Source organism: Drosophila kikkawai, chromosome 3L (genome assembly GCF_030179895.1).
Source record: "Drosophila kikkawai strain 14028-0561.14 chromosome 3L, DkikHiC1v2, whole genome shotgun sequence".
NCBI classification, from domain to species: domain Eukaryota; kingdom Metazoa; phylum Arthropoda; class Insecta; order Diptera; family Drosophilidae; genus Drosophila; species Drosophila kikkawai.
The window spans coordinates 9,602,835-9,617,855 of NC_091730.1; the positions used below are offsets into that span (position 1 = coordinate 9,602,835).

The 15,021-nt window shown below is 41.2% G+C and overlaps 1 protein-coding gene and 1 non-coding gene across 2 annotated transcripts in view; both read left to right on the plus strand.

Annotated features, from left to right (window-relative positions):
• DCX-EMAP (Doublecortin-domain-containing echinoderm-microtubule-associated protein) overlaps window positions 1-15,021 on the plus strand; it is a 55,056-nt gene that overhangs the window by 14,129 nt on the left and 25,906 nt on the right. Inside the window, exon 4 of the mRNA XM_017163915.2 lies at window positions 173-1,368. Within this exon, the coding sequence (XP_017019404.2) occupies window positions 460-1,368 (909 nt within the window). The 5' untranslated portion in view covers window positions 173-459. The remainder of the gene's footprint in view (window positions 1-172; window positions 1,369-15,021) is intronic.
• On the plus strand, window positions 13,301-13,373 carry TRNAK-CUU (transfer RNA lysine (anticodon CUU)). The gene has a single exon. It is a non-coding gene; the product is annotated as a tRNA-Lys (tRNA).

Sequence of the window (15,021 nt, forward strand, 5' to 3'; positions counted from 1 at the left end):
TGGTTTATTAATAGTGCTTAAATTATTTAAAATTATTTCTTTATATAAAAAAACAAAACCCAACCCTAATAGAAATTGGCATTCCTTTTAATTCTTACAAAAATACTTTAAAATGAGGTGAGAAATTCCCAAAACGAGTTGCAAATCACTTTCATATATTTCTAATTTGCAGCTAAGAGCTCCTTGGCTCCGCGCTGGACAACCAGCGACTGCGGGCGAAAACGAAAGCTGAGAAGAAAACTCCAAGAAGTGGCTTCACATTTCTTTGCGCTCCACATTTTTGCATTGCGTCGACGCGACGACGCTGCCCTTAGCGATTCCTTTGACCACAACAAACCAAGAACACGCAAGGTGGGCCAAGTGAGCCAAGTGAACTAAGCCAATAGCCAGGTGGTGAGCCAGGGAAAGTGCCTTAAGAGAACGCCGAAGTGAGTGCTTCTGCACACCAACACCAGGACAATGTCCCACGAAGAGAACGACGACTATATGACCAGCCTGAGCCAGGCCCATAACATGGAGGATGAGGTGGATGTCGGTGGTGGAGGAGGAGGAGGCGGGGGAGGAGGAAGTGAAGCCAGAGGAGGAGTAGGTGCTGGCGATGGCTTAGCAGCTGGCAGTAACGAGTCCGTTCTGAGCGGCCAAACAATGCCACAAATTAGTCCGAACGCACCGCTCGAGGGAAACGTTTCGCCGCCACCGACGCAGCCCCATTTGGATGATAATCTGCAGCTCAACGGCCACGGCAACAAGCACGGCAGCAACATCAACGGTAACGGGAACGGAAACGGACACGGACACGATAGCAACCGCAGCAGTCCGGCCAAGAGTCCCTCCAAGCGCCCTGTGTCCTCCAGCTTTCGGATTCAGAATGCCCATGATGACGAGGAGGAGGACTTAGCAGGCGGCGAGCAGGTGGTAGGATTGCCCGATCGCCAGGTGCCAGACTACTGGCAGCAGCGGAACGGTGGTGCAACCAGTGGCCGCCAGAGCCGTGCCATCAGTCCCGGCTATCCGGACAACATGAGCGAGACCTCGGAGCAGCCGCCGGTGGTGCCGCTGGTGCGTTCCAAGTCCCGGCCAGAGATCTCCAGTGCAGCGGCCGCGCGTTACAACAATCTCTCGTACTGGAAGGCACGCCGCGTGGTGTTCTACCGCAATGGGGATCCCTTCTTTCCCGGCGTCGAGCTGCGCTATCGTCCGGGCCGGGATGTGACCTCGCTGGACAACCTGCTGGACAAGATCTCGCCCAAGATGGACCTGCCGCGGGGTGCACGCTATGTCTTCTCCATGGACGGGGACCGCAAGTACCATCTGGATGAGCTGGAGGACGGGGCCTTCTATGTGGTCTCCTCGTTCAAGGCCTTCAAGGTGAGTCCCGAGATTCGCATGCATTTCTGCACTCTGCATTTTCCATAATATTTTTTTAAGTTTAAGTTTAAGTGAGTGTTTTCACGTCAGCGCAGCAAAATCAATATAAATTTGAATATTTTGGTATAATTTCGGTGAGTGTTCCGAGTGTGTGTATGTGTGTGTGTTCCATAAAACTATATACGAGGTTTTGGCGTTCAGCTTTCAGCGTTCTTTAGTTTTTTGCGGTCAGCGTCCCACTCCAAAATGGGTGAGAAACTTGGTCACTTGGCCTAAAAATCAAAGGCGTCGGCGCTCGCCTTTTGGCTTCTTTGTTTTGCTCCCTCTTCCTTGGACGTCCTTGGGGGGGTGCCGGAGAGTGGGCGGTGGGGTCGCATTTTTGCATGCAAGCACTTTCCATTTCTCTCGCTCTCATTCACTCACTCACTCACCCATTCACGGCACTGTGGGAGTTGCTGGCTAAGGGAAACAATACCAACAATTAGCACGAGCTGCGGCCTGGGACGAGAGGGCAAGTTGGGAATTAGGTCTTAGCTTTTTATGGTCGAGCGAGAGTTGGCTTACTCGAGAGCTTGCAAAAGTGGCTAAGAGAACGGGCTGCTCTTAGAGAACTTCTAACACGAGGTAACACACATGTGTGGGGGGGGGGGAAATAACTAAAACTCTTCAAGGAAAAAAGGGTCAGCTGGAAGTCTATCGATAGGTTTATCGTCACAAGGTGAAAGGACCTAAGGATAAGGATAAGAATTCAAATCAGAGTATTTTCTAAGAATTTTTAGAGACAAGCATTACTTTAAAAAATTCCCAAAAAATAAATATCTTTCTTAGCTATAAATTATACAGAATAATATATATTTAGGTAAAGGCTTTAAAATCTTAATAGTCATCTATACATTTTCCCTTTAAAAAAATGTTGCTAAAGGTATCCTAATCACTTTTAAATATAATATGAAATTACATACCAAAAATCCCCACAAAAAATACTATTTTTCATTGAATTATTTAATTTATTTAATCTATAAACCGCATACAATTCCCTTAGAAATAAAATCAGAAACCTATCAATCTACTGTTGATAATATTTTTCCTTCATCTCTTCTATAAAAGCCACGTCTTGGCCAGCTCCCTTGTTCAATTGTTGATTTTCGCATAAATTTCAATCATTGCCTTTGCTGAGTCTGTCCTTCGGTCCTCAGCAGATGGCTTAAAGGCCAGGCCCGGCTTTGACAGCTGGCCAAAAAAAAAAAAGGAAAAAAGAAGTCCGCACAAATCACAAAGCACATGGCAGCATGCGGGCGCAGCAATCAAGTGTCCGCATATCCTGCATGTCCTGGGAACAACTATTGAAAAAGTTTCCACCTTCTTTTGCCTCTTTTGGCCAAACCTTTTGTGGGCAAGCGGGGGCGTGGCAGCAAGCCATAATCGATAACGAGCAAGTCAAAAGCCAGCTATGCGTCTAATGCAGTCGCCAAAGTCAGAGAGTTTGCCAGTGCCCAAGACAAAGAGTGGGGCTGGGTTAAAAAAAAAAAGAAGCATACACACCACTCCAAGCATCCCCAGAACCACTGAGACCCGCTAGTTTGTAGATTCTCCTCCAGGCTGCTCCATAGGAACCACTACGACGGCTCCTCAACTTGCAAGTTGCAACGGCAAAGGCAATTCCGCGCCTGGCCCGCGGCTGGCAAACAAAAGCACAGCATGAAGCATGCAGCGTGCACTGAGGAAAATAACAGGGTTTTAAACAAGAAAATATAGAGATTCGACATTTAATTAAGTATTTTATTATAATTTTGTATAATATTTTTAATGGATAATTTATTCGCATTATTCGTTCAGAGATTTGCCTTTCAAGGCAAGTCACTGATGCTGTAAGGCAAGCTTAGGCATTGAGTTCTTAAAGCTTTTAAAATATTTTAAAATTACTTAATTGTAATACCAGTTTTCTCATAGTGTAAAGCCCCCCATCCTTTCCTAGCACTGCTCAAAATCAAAACTTATGATGAGCCAGCGGCGCTCTCCTCGGCAACCAAAAGAGGCTCCACAGCTCCGGCCCTCCGTTGTGTGTGAGGTCGCGATCCGCAGGCTCCATGCCATGGTACAAAAGGCCACGAAGAACAATGGGGGCGTACTCATATATACACATCAAATGGGGAAAATGGGAAAATGCATAGAAAATCAGCCGGCACTTTGGGCGAACTCACGCGAAAAAGTCCAATTTGAAAACTTGTGGCGTTTCACTTAGGGAAATTAAAAATGTATGCAAAGTCCGCTGGAGGAGGCCCAAGAAAAAAAGGCACAAAGTGCAGCTAATAATATAAAAATTCATTTTGTGGCCAGAAAAAACGTACTGTTTACGAAATCATTTATGATAATTTATTCAACCAGGCATGCGTGACGCCCACCTGGAAATTTTGAATGATTTTGGGTGCAGCAAATTGCATTAACCTTGTCAAGCTCACCAAATAATTGCTCTTCTTGGCGGCCAGGACACGGAGTGGGTGGAGTGCTTCATGCTTACAGTTTGTAATCAAAATTTAAATTTCCCCACCATCACGCTGCGAAGGTCGTAGGGAAAAACAGTGGGCTGCGACAGAGGAATTTCCACCAAGACAATGGGCGGAAAACTCTTTTGGGCGAAACACTGTGGATGGGATTAAGGAGCATTAATGGAATTTGTTAGCTTTCCCGAAAAGGAATTCATGTTTCCTTTCTCTGCTCTCAAACCATTTTTAATTTCCATATTCTTATAATTTGTTTAGGGCTTTATATCTTTAAGGGAAAAGCAAAGGTTTAAAATGTTTTAATAACAAAAATAGAAACCAAAAAGGGAAATTGTTGAGATGCTAGAAATTCCTGGGAACCTTTAAACTTTTAACTTTTTGAGAATTTTATTGATATTTTAGTTCAAGCAAACTTTTACTTGCTTGATATATTTTTCCAATATTAAAATAGCTACAGATTTCTTGCAAAAATATAAATTTCAATAGAAAAAATTCTATCTTTATTTATTAGCCCACAAAAAGTCAGCCTAAAATAAAAAGATTTATTTTTTCTATATTTATTATAGCCACAACTGGAAATGTAAACTTTCCCAAGGGCAGAATTCCATTTGAAACCAATTTTGCAGTGAAAGTACAAGGGAATCATGCAATTTAGTTATTACAAAACGGAGAGCCAATGTTTGGGCTTTCTAGAAAATGAATTAAGATTGCATTTGAAGAGATGGATTTTTTTTTTATTTAACTTATTTTTCATGCTTTACGCCACACCCTCCCCGAGAATGGCTGCAATGCAATTTATAAATTCCTCTCTTGACCCCAATATAAACTTCCATTTAAATTCCCCTCTGCTGACCAGTTTTGCTATGAAATTGGACATATATATCAGGCAATTTAGCAGCCAGTCTAAGGCAGGCCCGATAATGCCACTGTGCCATAAATACGCCTTAAAGGTGCAGCACGCCAATTATGAATGATGGCCAGGACGGAGCTGCACCCCAAAAAAAAAAAAAATAGAAAAGAAAATGAAACGGTGTTGGCCAAGAAAACGGACACGCAGAGCCGCAGAGAAATTAAGATTTTTGGCACAGACGTGAGCGGCATGCCAAGAGAACAAAAGCCAAAATGCGGGCATGCAGCACGCAAGGTCAGCGCCGCTGTAATTAACTGCATATAAAGTGGGCGGCGGTCAGTAGTGGAGTGGGTGGTAATCGACCAGATTTCACGTCAATTATTTTTTCTATTTCTCCTCCTCCTCTTGCGGCGGCCAGCCAACTTATGACCAAACAAGCTGCAGTGACATGTGAACAAGATTAAGCCCAACAAACCCACGTGTGTATGTGTGCCACTACCTCAGCCTCTTTTATTTTTCGACTTTTCCGCACCACACCGCACCGCAGCAAGCCAAAAACTTCGGACTTGCCTTCGGGCTATAAAGCGTTTGATAAATTTCGCTGCCATTTACGTGTTGCACGCGCCAGAGATGTGAAATGTGGATGAACCGGTGTGCTGAGGGAGCTGGGTAAGGGTGTGGGTTCAGATAGTTGGCTAGCTATAGCCAACTCGGTTAAGGGGGTGGTGAAATTGCGCCTCCCTCCGTTATGGGCAGCTCTAGGTGCTGACGAGGGGCCGGGACAGCTGTGTCCGTTGACTGCACCTGACGACATAAATTGCGCATTTGCGTGGTCGTGATCCTTTTCACTTACAACGCCACGACAAAATCTCAGTTGCCGCCAACGCCACTGCCTTTTTGCCAGCCCAACCTCTTCACTTTCCTCTGCTCTACCCTCTCCTTTACCTTTTTCCACCTGAATTTCCGCCCAGCAGCACTCGCAGTCGCTTTAACAAAAGGTGCAGCAGGCCACCAGGGCGTATGAGTAATGCGCGTTTGGGTGTATATGACGCGTCTGCTCTACAATTACAAGAGCATTTTATACTCAATACCCATTGAAAGGGTAACAGGAAAGAAGGATTTATATGTACAATGTACAATTATTTAAAATTGATCAGTAAGTTTTATTTAAATTTAAAAATATTTCAAATGAAACGTAAACTATGTACAATCAATCGTTTCTAGAAAAACTTTCATTAGAAATTGACTGACATTGACATTGAAACATGTTTAAATTGCTTACTTTAAATATATAAAATCTGTTGGTAGGATTTTTAATTTAAACCCCAGCTTCAATTAGAATTTATTTCCATTTTAGTAGGCTTGTAAAACTAAATAACATTTCAAAGTTAAGCATCACTTTATAGTCCATCACTCCGATGGTTGCTGGAAACTTATCCCGGTTGTTTGCTGCTGCTGCTGCAATGATTTTTTAATTGCTTGACACAAATATAAACACAGACTCACAGACTCGTCCTTTTTTATTTTTTAAGCCTTGCTGTGCTGTTGTCCCTGTTGTCCCTGTTGTCCGCTGCTGACTCTTCGCTGGCCGGTGCCATTGTGGGCTCATTTTAATGATTTTCTGACTGCGTCATCAGAGGCATGCTTGATTTACATTTTTGAGTTGTCCGCCCGGCCAGCATTACGGCTACTGATTGCATTGACAGTTGGCACACGTAACTGCTGCAGTGCATCCAGGATATTCAGGGGATTCTGAAGCAGCAGCAGGAGGGGATGTCTGGGAAAATCGCATCCTGGCCACTGGATTTTTACCGTTTAATTGCCGCCTTTCATCGCATTCTTAATTTGTTGTTCGCTCCCAATTTTTTTTTTGTTCGCTGCACTTTTTCATTTAAAATTGTTTGCCAATCAGGTCGTCTGAATGAAAAGGCCCTGAAATAATTGCTACGGTCTGCGTATATAGATTCGATTATTGAAAAATTACATTACTTTGATTAAATGGCTTTCAGGCCAGGGAACAATAACAAACAATTTGTGTCACGCCTCGGAGACTAATTGAAGTCAAGTTCAAATTGAGTTGCCAAATTGTTGGACAATGAGAACGAATGTTTGCGGATATCATGGACAGAAGGACTATATATACCTACTATATATATAAATATATATATATATATATATGTACATCTGTTTGTGTTTATTTTGGTGAGCACATACATAATGAAGGTGAATTCATAGTGCAGTGGCCGTTAATGTTATCTCAGAAAGGTAGAGGGGGGATTGTAGAGTTGAAAATTAATGAAAAATAGTTTTTAAAATTGTTTATATTTAAATTAAGTTAGCCTACGATGTGAGGTTAATGATTAAAGAAGTGTACATGATTGATTTCAGAGGAGTAGAGGGGAGTTTGTAATGTTGGCAAATAACTAATAATAGTTTTTATAATTTCTGATTAGAGGTGAATGATTTAACCATAAAAATTCCCATTAATTATGGAATGATGATAAAGCAATACTTAGTTATTATGATAATATTCTGACCTAAATAAGTAATATAAAATATTACTCTACAATAATTTAATACTTCAAAGACTCGAAATACAAACCCTATAATCTTATCCTTAGTTCCAAGAAATCACCCCAAATTCCTCGTATTTATTACGCAATCGACTTTCCTTTTTCCATCAGCTAATTATCAAAACACATCTCTCTAATTATGCCTGGCATCGTCCTTGCCTTCTCACAATAGATAACCAAATTAATCCGTATTATGAAGGATCATTTAACCCCAAAGAAAACCTCCTCATTCTTTGGCAACTCTGAGGGCTACCCTCCGAAGTAATAATTATACGCTTACATATGTATGGACATGTGTATATAGGCTCGAACGCGTCTATAGCCTTAAGGCGTTTTGCAATTAAGGCAAAAGCTACACCGGCTATGAGCCATGGAAACGTGTAACGGGAAGAGGGGGCCCCCAGAGATTTTGCTTACGTAGACGCCTATTAATATTACGCATTCGCCGTGTTGCAGGCGCATTGGCTTGGAAAATGTGACCCAGACCGCCATTGTTGTATTGGAGACTGCTGAATGCCGTTGTCCTCGTGTTGTATATCCCGTTGAGCTGGCGTTGTTTTCCTTCGGGCAGGACTTACAATTAGGAGCATCCAGATGCCATGACGCAATTGGGGTCGGGATTTCGTAAGGGCATTAATAAAGCACTTTAATAAATTAGTCCAACCGAAGCACTTAAGCGTCTTATCAAATCAGAGCAGCTGCATTCCGAGGCTTAACGAACACACACAGAGTCGTTGATGCGGTGCATAAATATGTGAATATTCATATATATGTATATATTCACTCGATCCTCTTCATTGCGGTTGACATTTAAATTGCCCGTTGTTGTAGCCATTGAAATTGCATTAGCAATGCGAGAGGAGATGGGGTGAGGGGTATACAACCGCATGTGCAAATTCCTATGAAAATATGTAGGTGTTGAAATCGAAAAACAGCCCCGAACAATAATAACAATTATTAAAAACAATGAAACACAAATGTAAAACAATATTACCCGGCCAGCAAGCCAGCCAGCCTTCTGCCCATAAACACACACATGAATTAACGGTCTACCATGGGAAGATTTTGATATTAAGGCATTAAAATTTGTGGTTAATAAGCTGTTATTTATTTTTAAAATATTTAAAGAAAATGTAGTATTGTTTAAGGCTACTTGAAACCCTTCTTAGACTTGAAAATACCTTATCAATCTTTTTTCTTTATTATTTATTTTCTTTTCAATAAATAGAAAATAGATAAGCTCTTAAATGACTGGGAAAACATGTAAATTTATTTTAAATAAGCTGTTTATTTATTTTAAAAAAATTTTAAAGAAAATTAAGTATTATTCAAGGCAACTTGAAACCTTTTTAGACTTGAAAATCTCTTTTCTTGTCAGTCTTTTTTTAATGTTAACTTAAAAAATCCAAGTTTTCTATTATGGCTCTTTAATACCTTATTAATCATTTTCTGATTTTAATTTATTTTCTTTTTAATAAATACAAAATAGATAAGCCCTCTAATTGACTTGGAAAACCATATCCTTTCTCATTCCTCTGTAACCGTTTGTTTTGACTTCTTCAAAGCACTTTGCTGCCAGTAGAATGAAAATATAGTTGTGTTGCTTTATTACTCTCGATTTTCCCCCATTGTCCCGCAATCGGACATTAAGCCACCCACACACACGCACATAAAGGACGTGCCGTGTCCACAACCAGCCAAAAGGCTCGGTCCTCGGCCCTCGGCGAGCATTTTTCCGTATAAACATGACAATTTAAAACGCATTACAGTGCGGCAATTAATTAAACTGTCATTGGTTTGCAAGATTCTGAATCGTTTCGTTTCGTTTCGCCGCGCCACAGAGTCAAAATAAATTGTATACAAAAAGCGCGCGCAGGCGAACACAAATATTGCATTAAAAGCCAGGACGGGGACTGGCAACAGTAAAGCATTGCGTAAATTTATTGAATTGTAAAAAGAACATATATCAGCGTTTTTAATTGCAACAGCAGCAAACGAGGAGTTCGGGGGGGTTAAATAAATAGCCGAGGACAGTTTAAGCGACGCCTGGCCTGGCCTGGCCCGCGGAATATCAATTGGAGGAGCAACTGCCACAGTAACAGGAACTATAAAAGTTTATCGAGTGAGCAACATAAAAAGGGTTGAACTTATTTGCCTGCCCCTCAACCTCACCTCCTTCCGGGAAAAGGGTTACCCCTTGGATTGGCTATTTAAATCATCGACGAAGCTCTTATTTCTGCTTCCCCTCTTGATGAGGAGTCTGCCACTTTAACTGGTCCATAAATGGCAAACGACTTTTGTTTTGTTTAAGATGAGCTGTAATAATTTCACTCGTTTTACTACTGCTTCCCGCCATAAAACAAAATTAAAATATATTAACTTAATCAAAAACAAAGAGAGAAAAAGTGAAAGAGAGAGAGAGAGAAAAGGCAAAAGTTTTTGGCTGCATGAAAGCCAATTTATGCTGGCCCTTGGCAAAAGTTGCCAAGATCCGTAGCCGCAGCCGCAGCCGGCGAGAAAAACTTAAACCAGAGCCAAATGACAGTAATTAGAATTTGCAGAAAATATTTTTTGTTGCCCTTTTACTTATTTGGCTATTTGTTTATTCGTTCGCCCTACGTTTTGGCAACACGGACTCGTTTGTTGCCAAAAAAGCAAGTGGCCAACTGGCAGCAACTGTAATAAATGACAACAAATTCCCCGCAGAAAGGGAAGTCGACTAAACGTTGGGTGGGTGGGCTATGGTGGGGGCATAAATAAATAATTTACAGGCGCACCCAGCTTAGTTTTCCGGGGTTAGGAATGCAGGCGGGCAGAGCTTTCTCTCCCCTCTCCCCCGCCTTATGGTATTTTCATAATTCTGCCACTGACGTCACTCGCTTTAAACTATGCAAAACAACTCAATCCACCGGACCGTGGTGCTGTAAAGCACTCGCCAAACATTCTTGTCGCCCTCAAAGCGCACAGGGCAATAAAACACAGGCCTCCTTCAAGAGGAGGAGTTGGGTTGGGGAAATGGGAAATGAGAAAATGGTGGGGAATGTCTTCAACTCGAATTGATGGCGCTGACTACAAATTCGACTTGTGTGTGCCATATTGTGAGTGAGTGTGCTGGTGTTTGTCCGTTGTTCCGCTAATGGTGAAAGTTGTCAAGCGGCTCAAGTGGTAAAGTGGAAGTACTGGGCCAGAATAGTGGCCAAGGGACGAAGGGAGGGTGGCCAAGGGTTGAGGTTGTTCGGGGTGGCAAACTTCCGTTGTTTTTCCCATAGACAACAACTTTCACTTGGGCCAAAGCTGGCCCTTGTTGCACAAGGGAACTAAAATGTAGTTAGCCCGATAAAAAGCACTATAGCGTGGGTATTACTCTTCAAACTTTTTATGTCGTGCTGTAAAAAAATTGTTAAAATGTGGCTTATTTCAAAAAGTAATTCGTTATGGGAGGAAAAAAGCAGAAAAAGTGGGGTGAAATATTATATAATTTCAACAATTTTAAGCAGCTTTATAAACAATTATTGTTAAAGCCACAGAAATCTAGTGAATTTATAAGACACCAACTTCTTTTATAAAATTCAAGAAAAACTCCTTAAGCATAACCAACTTTAAATATTTGGATATCTTGAATATTCTGCTCTGAAATGTTTGTATTTACATAATCTTTATTCGCAGCCATCCATTATTTCCTCAAGAAAACTTTCTCGTTTACCTGGCGAATATACCTGGGCAACGTTTTCCACCTTCGCTTAAACAAGCAAAAAGTGTTTTCCACCCATTGTGAATGGCACACGTCGTCAAACATATTGAAAAGTTTTTAGAATTTGCAAACAGTTGTCCCGCGCTGTCAGCCACAGCGTGTTTCTTAGCTGCACTGTGGAAAATATTGAGTACTTGGGAAAAACATTATTAAAGTTACTTTTAAAGGGGTGAAATCTAGAAAATATTTGTAAATAATACAAATAACAAGAAAGAAAGCTAACTTAACTAACTTAACGACTTCTTCACTGCATTGCAAACTTCTGACTGAAATTATAATACCCTGGGAAAAAAAATTAGGAGAACATTTCTTAATAAGTTGGTTACGAGGGTAAACCTAAACATAAGCGTAGTTTTTCAAATTTAAATTGCTTTTAGCTGTCTTAAATAAATAGTTAAAATAAGTAAAAACTAATTTATTTATTTGGTATCTTAAAAATTTTAAACTTTTGTAAACCCCAGAAGAATTTAATCATTTTATTATCAACATTTGTAATATTTCCTGAAAATCTTTTCAATGTAATTCCTTAACTATATGAAATTTTCTTGCTGTGTAAGAAGAATAAGGAGGACCGGAGGCAGAGGAGCCCGCTGGTCACGTCGTCGTCGTCGTCGTCGTTGATGTCGTCTGAAACTTATGAGTTTTGAAATGAAAACTGGTACAAACGGAAATGCAATTGAAACGTCGCCATTGTTGGTGTAGCCTGTAGTCCCCGTTGTTGTTCCTGTTCCTCTTGTTGTTGCTGTTGTTGTCGTTGTTGATGGCCTGACAAGTTGAGAGAGTGTGAGTGAGTGTGCGTGTGTGTGTGTGTAAGAGTGACTGTTGTATGAAGTTTTTGCGCTAAGCTATTTGGAAATGCCATTAGACCATGTCACAAATACACACTCACACACACACAGGCTTGACGTGTCAAGACGCTTCTTCTTCTTCTTCTTGGCCGTTTTCCATTTTCCAACCAAATCGCCTTTTCCCCTTCCACCTTCCACCTCCCACCCCTTTTGTTTATGTTTATGTATGCAGTGCAATATTTTGCGTCATATTGTGTGCTGCGGTTTGGAAAACGCGCCGCTGGGAAAACTTTTCAGCGACTTTCAGGACTTTGAGAAGGACCGTAGGCACAGTTTGGTGTCTAGCAGCGGCTAATGCGGTTACATGGCAAACTCTCTCTGTCTCTGCGGCCACGAAAAAGGACAACAAGGACTCTGCTCCCACGCACCAGAGCAGCAATCGCAATCGCAATCATCGAGGCAGCAATTTAATTTCCGAAATTATGGTGCCTCCTCCTCCACTCGTCATATTAAACATTTGGGTTGCTGCGTTGTGTTGTTGTTTGTGCAAGTGACATTAATTATATCAACGGTGATAAATGCTTTTTTATACGGACATATTATTCAAATTACGGCCAAAAATAAAAATAGCATAAATAAGCAGCGACAAGGAACAACCTTGGCGCATAAATCAAGGCGCAAATTGTCACGTGCTCTAAATTCATTTATTTCCCAATCCGAAACCGAGTCAAGGCGTGTTGGCCCTGCCAAAAATAAAGCCGAAATATACACCAAAACTAGGCTAAGTAGCCAGTGCCCACTGTGTGTGTGTGTGTGTAAGTGTGCGGGTGCGTGTGTGAGTGTAATTGTAATCACAATCGACACCGATGTACGCCGAATCGACCACAACGGAGATGACCGCTTATCCGGGCAGGGAGCCACCGGAGAAGGCGACACTGCGGGACTTCTGGGCCAAGGAGTCGGCCGTGAATGCATTCCTGCAGACCTCACATGTAAATATACTCGTCGAATATATCGAATTGAATCGATTGTTGATCGGGGATGGGGGCAGGGGAAAACGGCAGCCATTATACTGCGTAATCAAAAGTGTCAACATTTTCTCTTGGCTCTGGCTACCCCAAAAGCAATCTAAAATCAAATGGCGTACACACAATCCAGGATATACACTGGTCTGCAAGCTAAGGAAAACATATATATTTGAAGCATATATAGTTATTGACTATAAATATGTTGAAATAAAGCAGCATTTCTAAGAAGCAGTCAAATATCAGAAGTATACCTTCATGTTCTATTCTTGTTCGTAAAGTCTCAAATAGTTTTTTAAACATAAATATAAATAAACATATGTATATAAACGATATTATGCTTTATTTTTGTAAACTTTTTTTCGGGAAATCTATTTTTAGATTTTCTTTTATGCTTAGATCGCTTAGGGCCTTCCCTGCACTTTGGCTAGCCGTTTTCCGAATGCCCGGCTAGCTCAGTCGGTAGAGCATGAGACTCTTAATCTCAGGGTCGTGGGTTCGAGCCCCACGTTGGGCGAATTGATTTTTTACTTTTTTTTTACATTTAATAAGTTACTACGATTTTTTTTAGATTTAGTTCCTAACATAAAAATAAATTGTAAATAACATTTGAAACATTAAAGAAAGAAAAGAAGCTTGAATAGTAATTAAAAATAAAACTATACAAAACTAACTCAATGTTATTAAATAACTTCTCACTCTTCTTGTTATAATTACCCAAATCTATTGTTTTTTTAACTTTTCCCAAGGCCATTTCCCGAACTTTGCTAACCAGTGCCTCCACCCAAAAATGATTGCGATTTTCTTCTCATGGCTTCTGTCAAAGTGTCTCTGCTGTGGCACTTCTCTTGCATTTTAAGTGCACTGATTAAGTGCATAAGTGATTTAAATGCTGGGGGAATTTTCATCTAAAGTCATAAATTGAATATGTTTCAACTTTTGGCTTTGCCTGGGATTCAGTTACGTTTTCAAGGGGGGGCGCAACGCTGCTAGGGAGAAACGGGAATGGGGACCATGGGCGTGGTTGGAATTGCTTAAAATTTTGCTGGCGCACTCAAAAAACTTTGCAGTTATAATTTATCAGATTTTCGAGTTCAGACATTTTACAACAATTATGCATAGTTATGCGCATTGCCACAGATAGTTTCCTTTTGCCATTCCCATGTCGAGTGTTTTTGTATGTGTTCGTGTGCGTATACGTAATATTTGAAATGGAGGCCATCACAGTTTACAGCTTTCACAGATCCTGTGAGCATTTGCAATCGACCGACAACGTTTTAGCTTCAAGATTGTTTCATAACATATAAATGAATGCAACAAATCCGGATTTTTCTGCTCCATGAATTGACAAGTTCCGCTTACATCATGCGTCAGGTGAAGGATGCTGGCTGCTCTAGCAGAGCAACAGGAGACCTTTCTGCGTGTGTTTTTGGTTCGCTTAACAAATTTGCATTTACAACTTTTGCAAGCTAATAAAAATTTCATATTCATCTTATACCCCCCGAAAACTGAAACCGAAACAAAAGCCGAAAAACTGGAGAATGGGAAATGGGAATGAGAGAATGAGCGAAAAAAAAGGGAAAACGGAAGTCAAATAATTCCGACACGTATGTCCACGCCACTTTGAAAGAGTGGAGCGCATACAAAACGAAGGAAAGAAATATGACTCTGTACGGAATATTTATGCGAGAACTCCTCCACACACACATACACACATATACACTAGCACTCACACAGATACACACATATACTGCGACATATTCGCAGGGCAAAATATTCGAAACTTTGCATATGCATGAGCCTGGAATAGGGACCAAGGAGGAGTGCCATAGTGTGGCGCATTACATTTGTAAAATCTGGCACACGAATGCAATAAATCACAACACAGCACAAAATACCCCACCAACACACACACACACACACTAAGGACACATACTAACGCCCGCACACAGACCCACGTGCATACAATGGCATTATTATTAGTAATGCAGGCTGCTCTCGGAACCTAAGAACTCGGGGAAATTATTAGGGTCACATGTGTAAAAGGATATTTCCTTATTAACTCACACACACACACATTAAATGAAATATGCCGGCATCCTGCCAGCCCCCCCTGTTCCCCCCCGTTCCGCCCTGTCCCCGGTTATTATTATTATAGCGTCAAA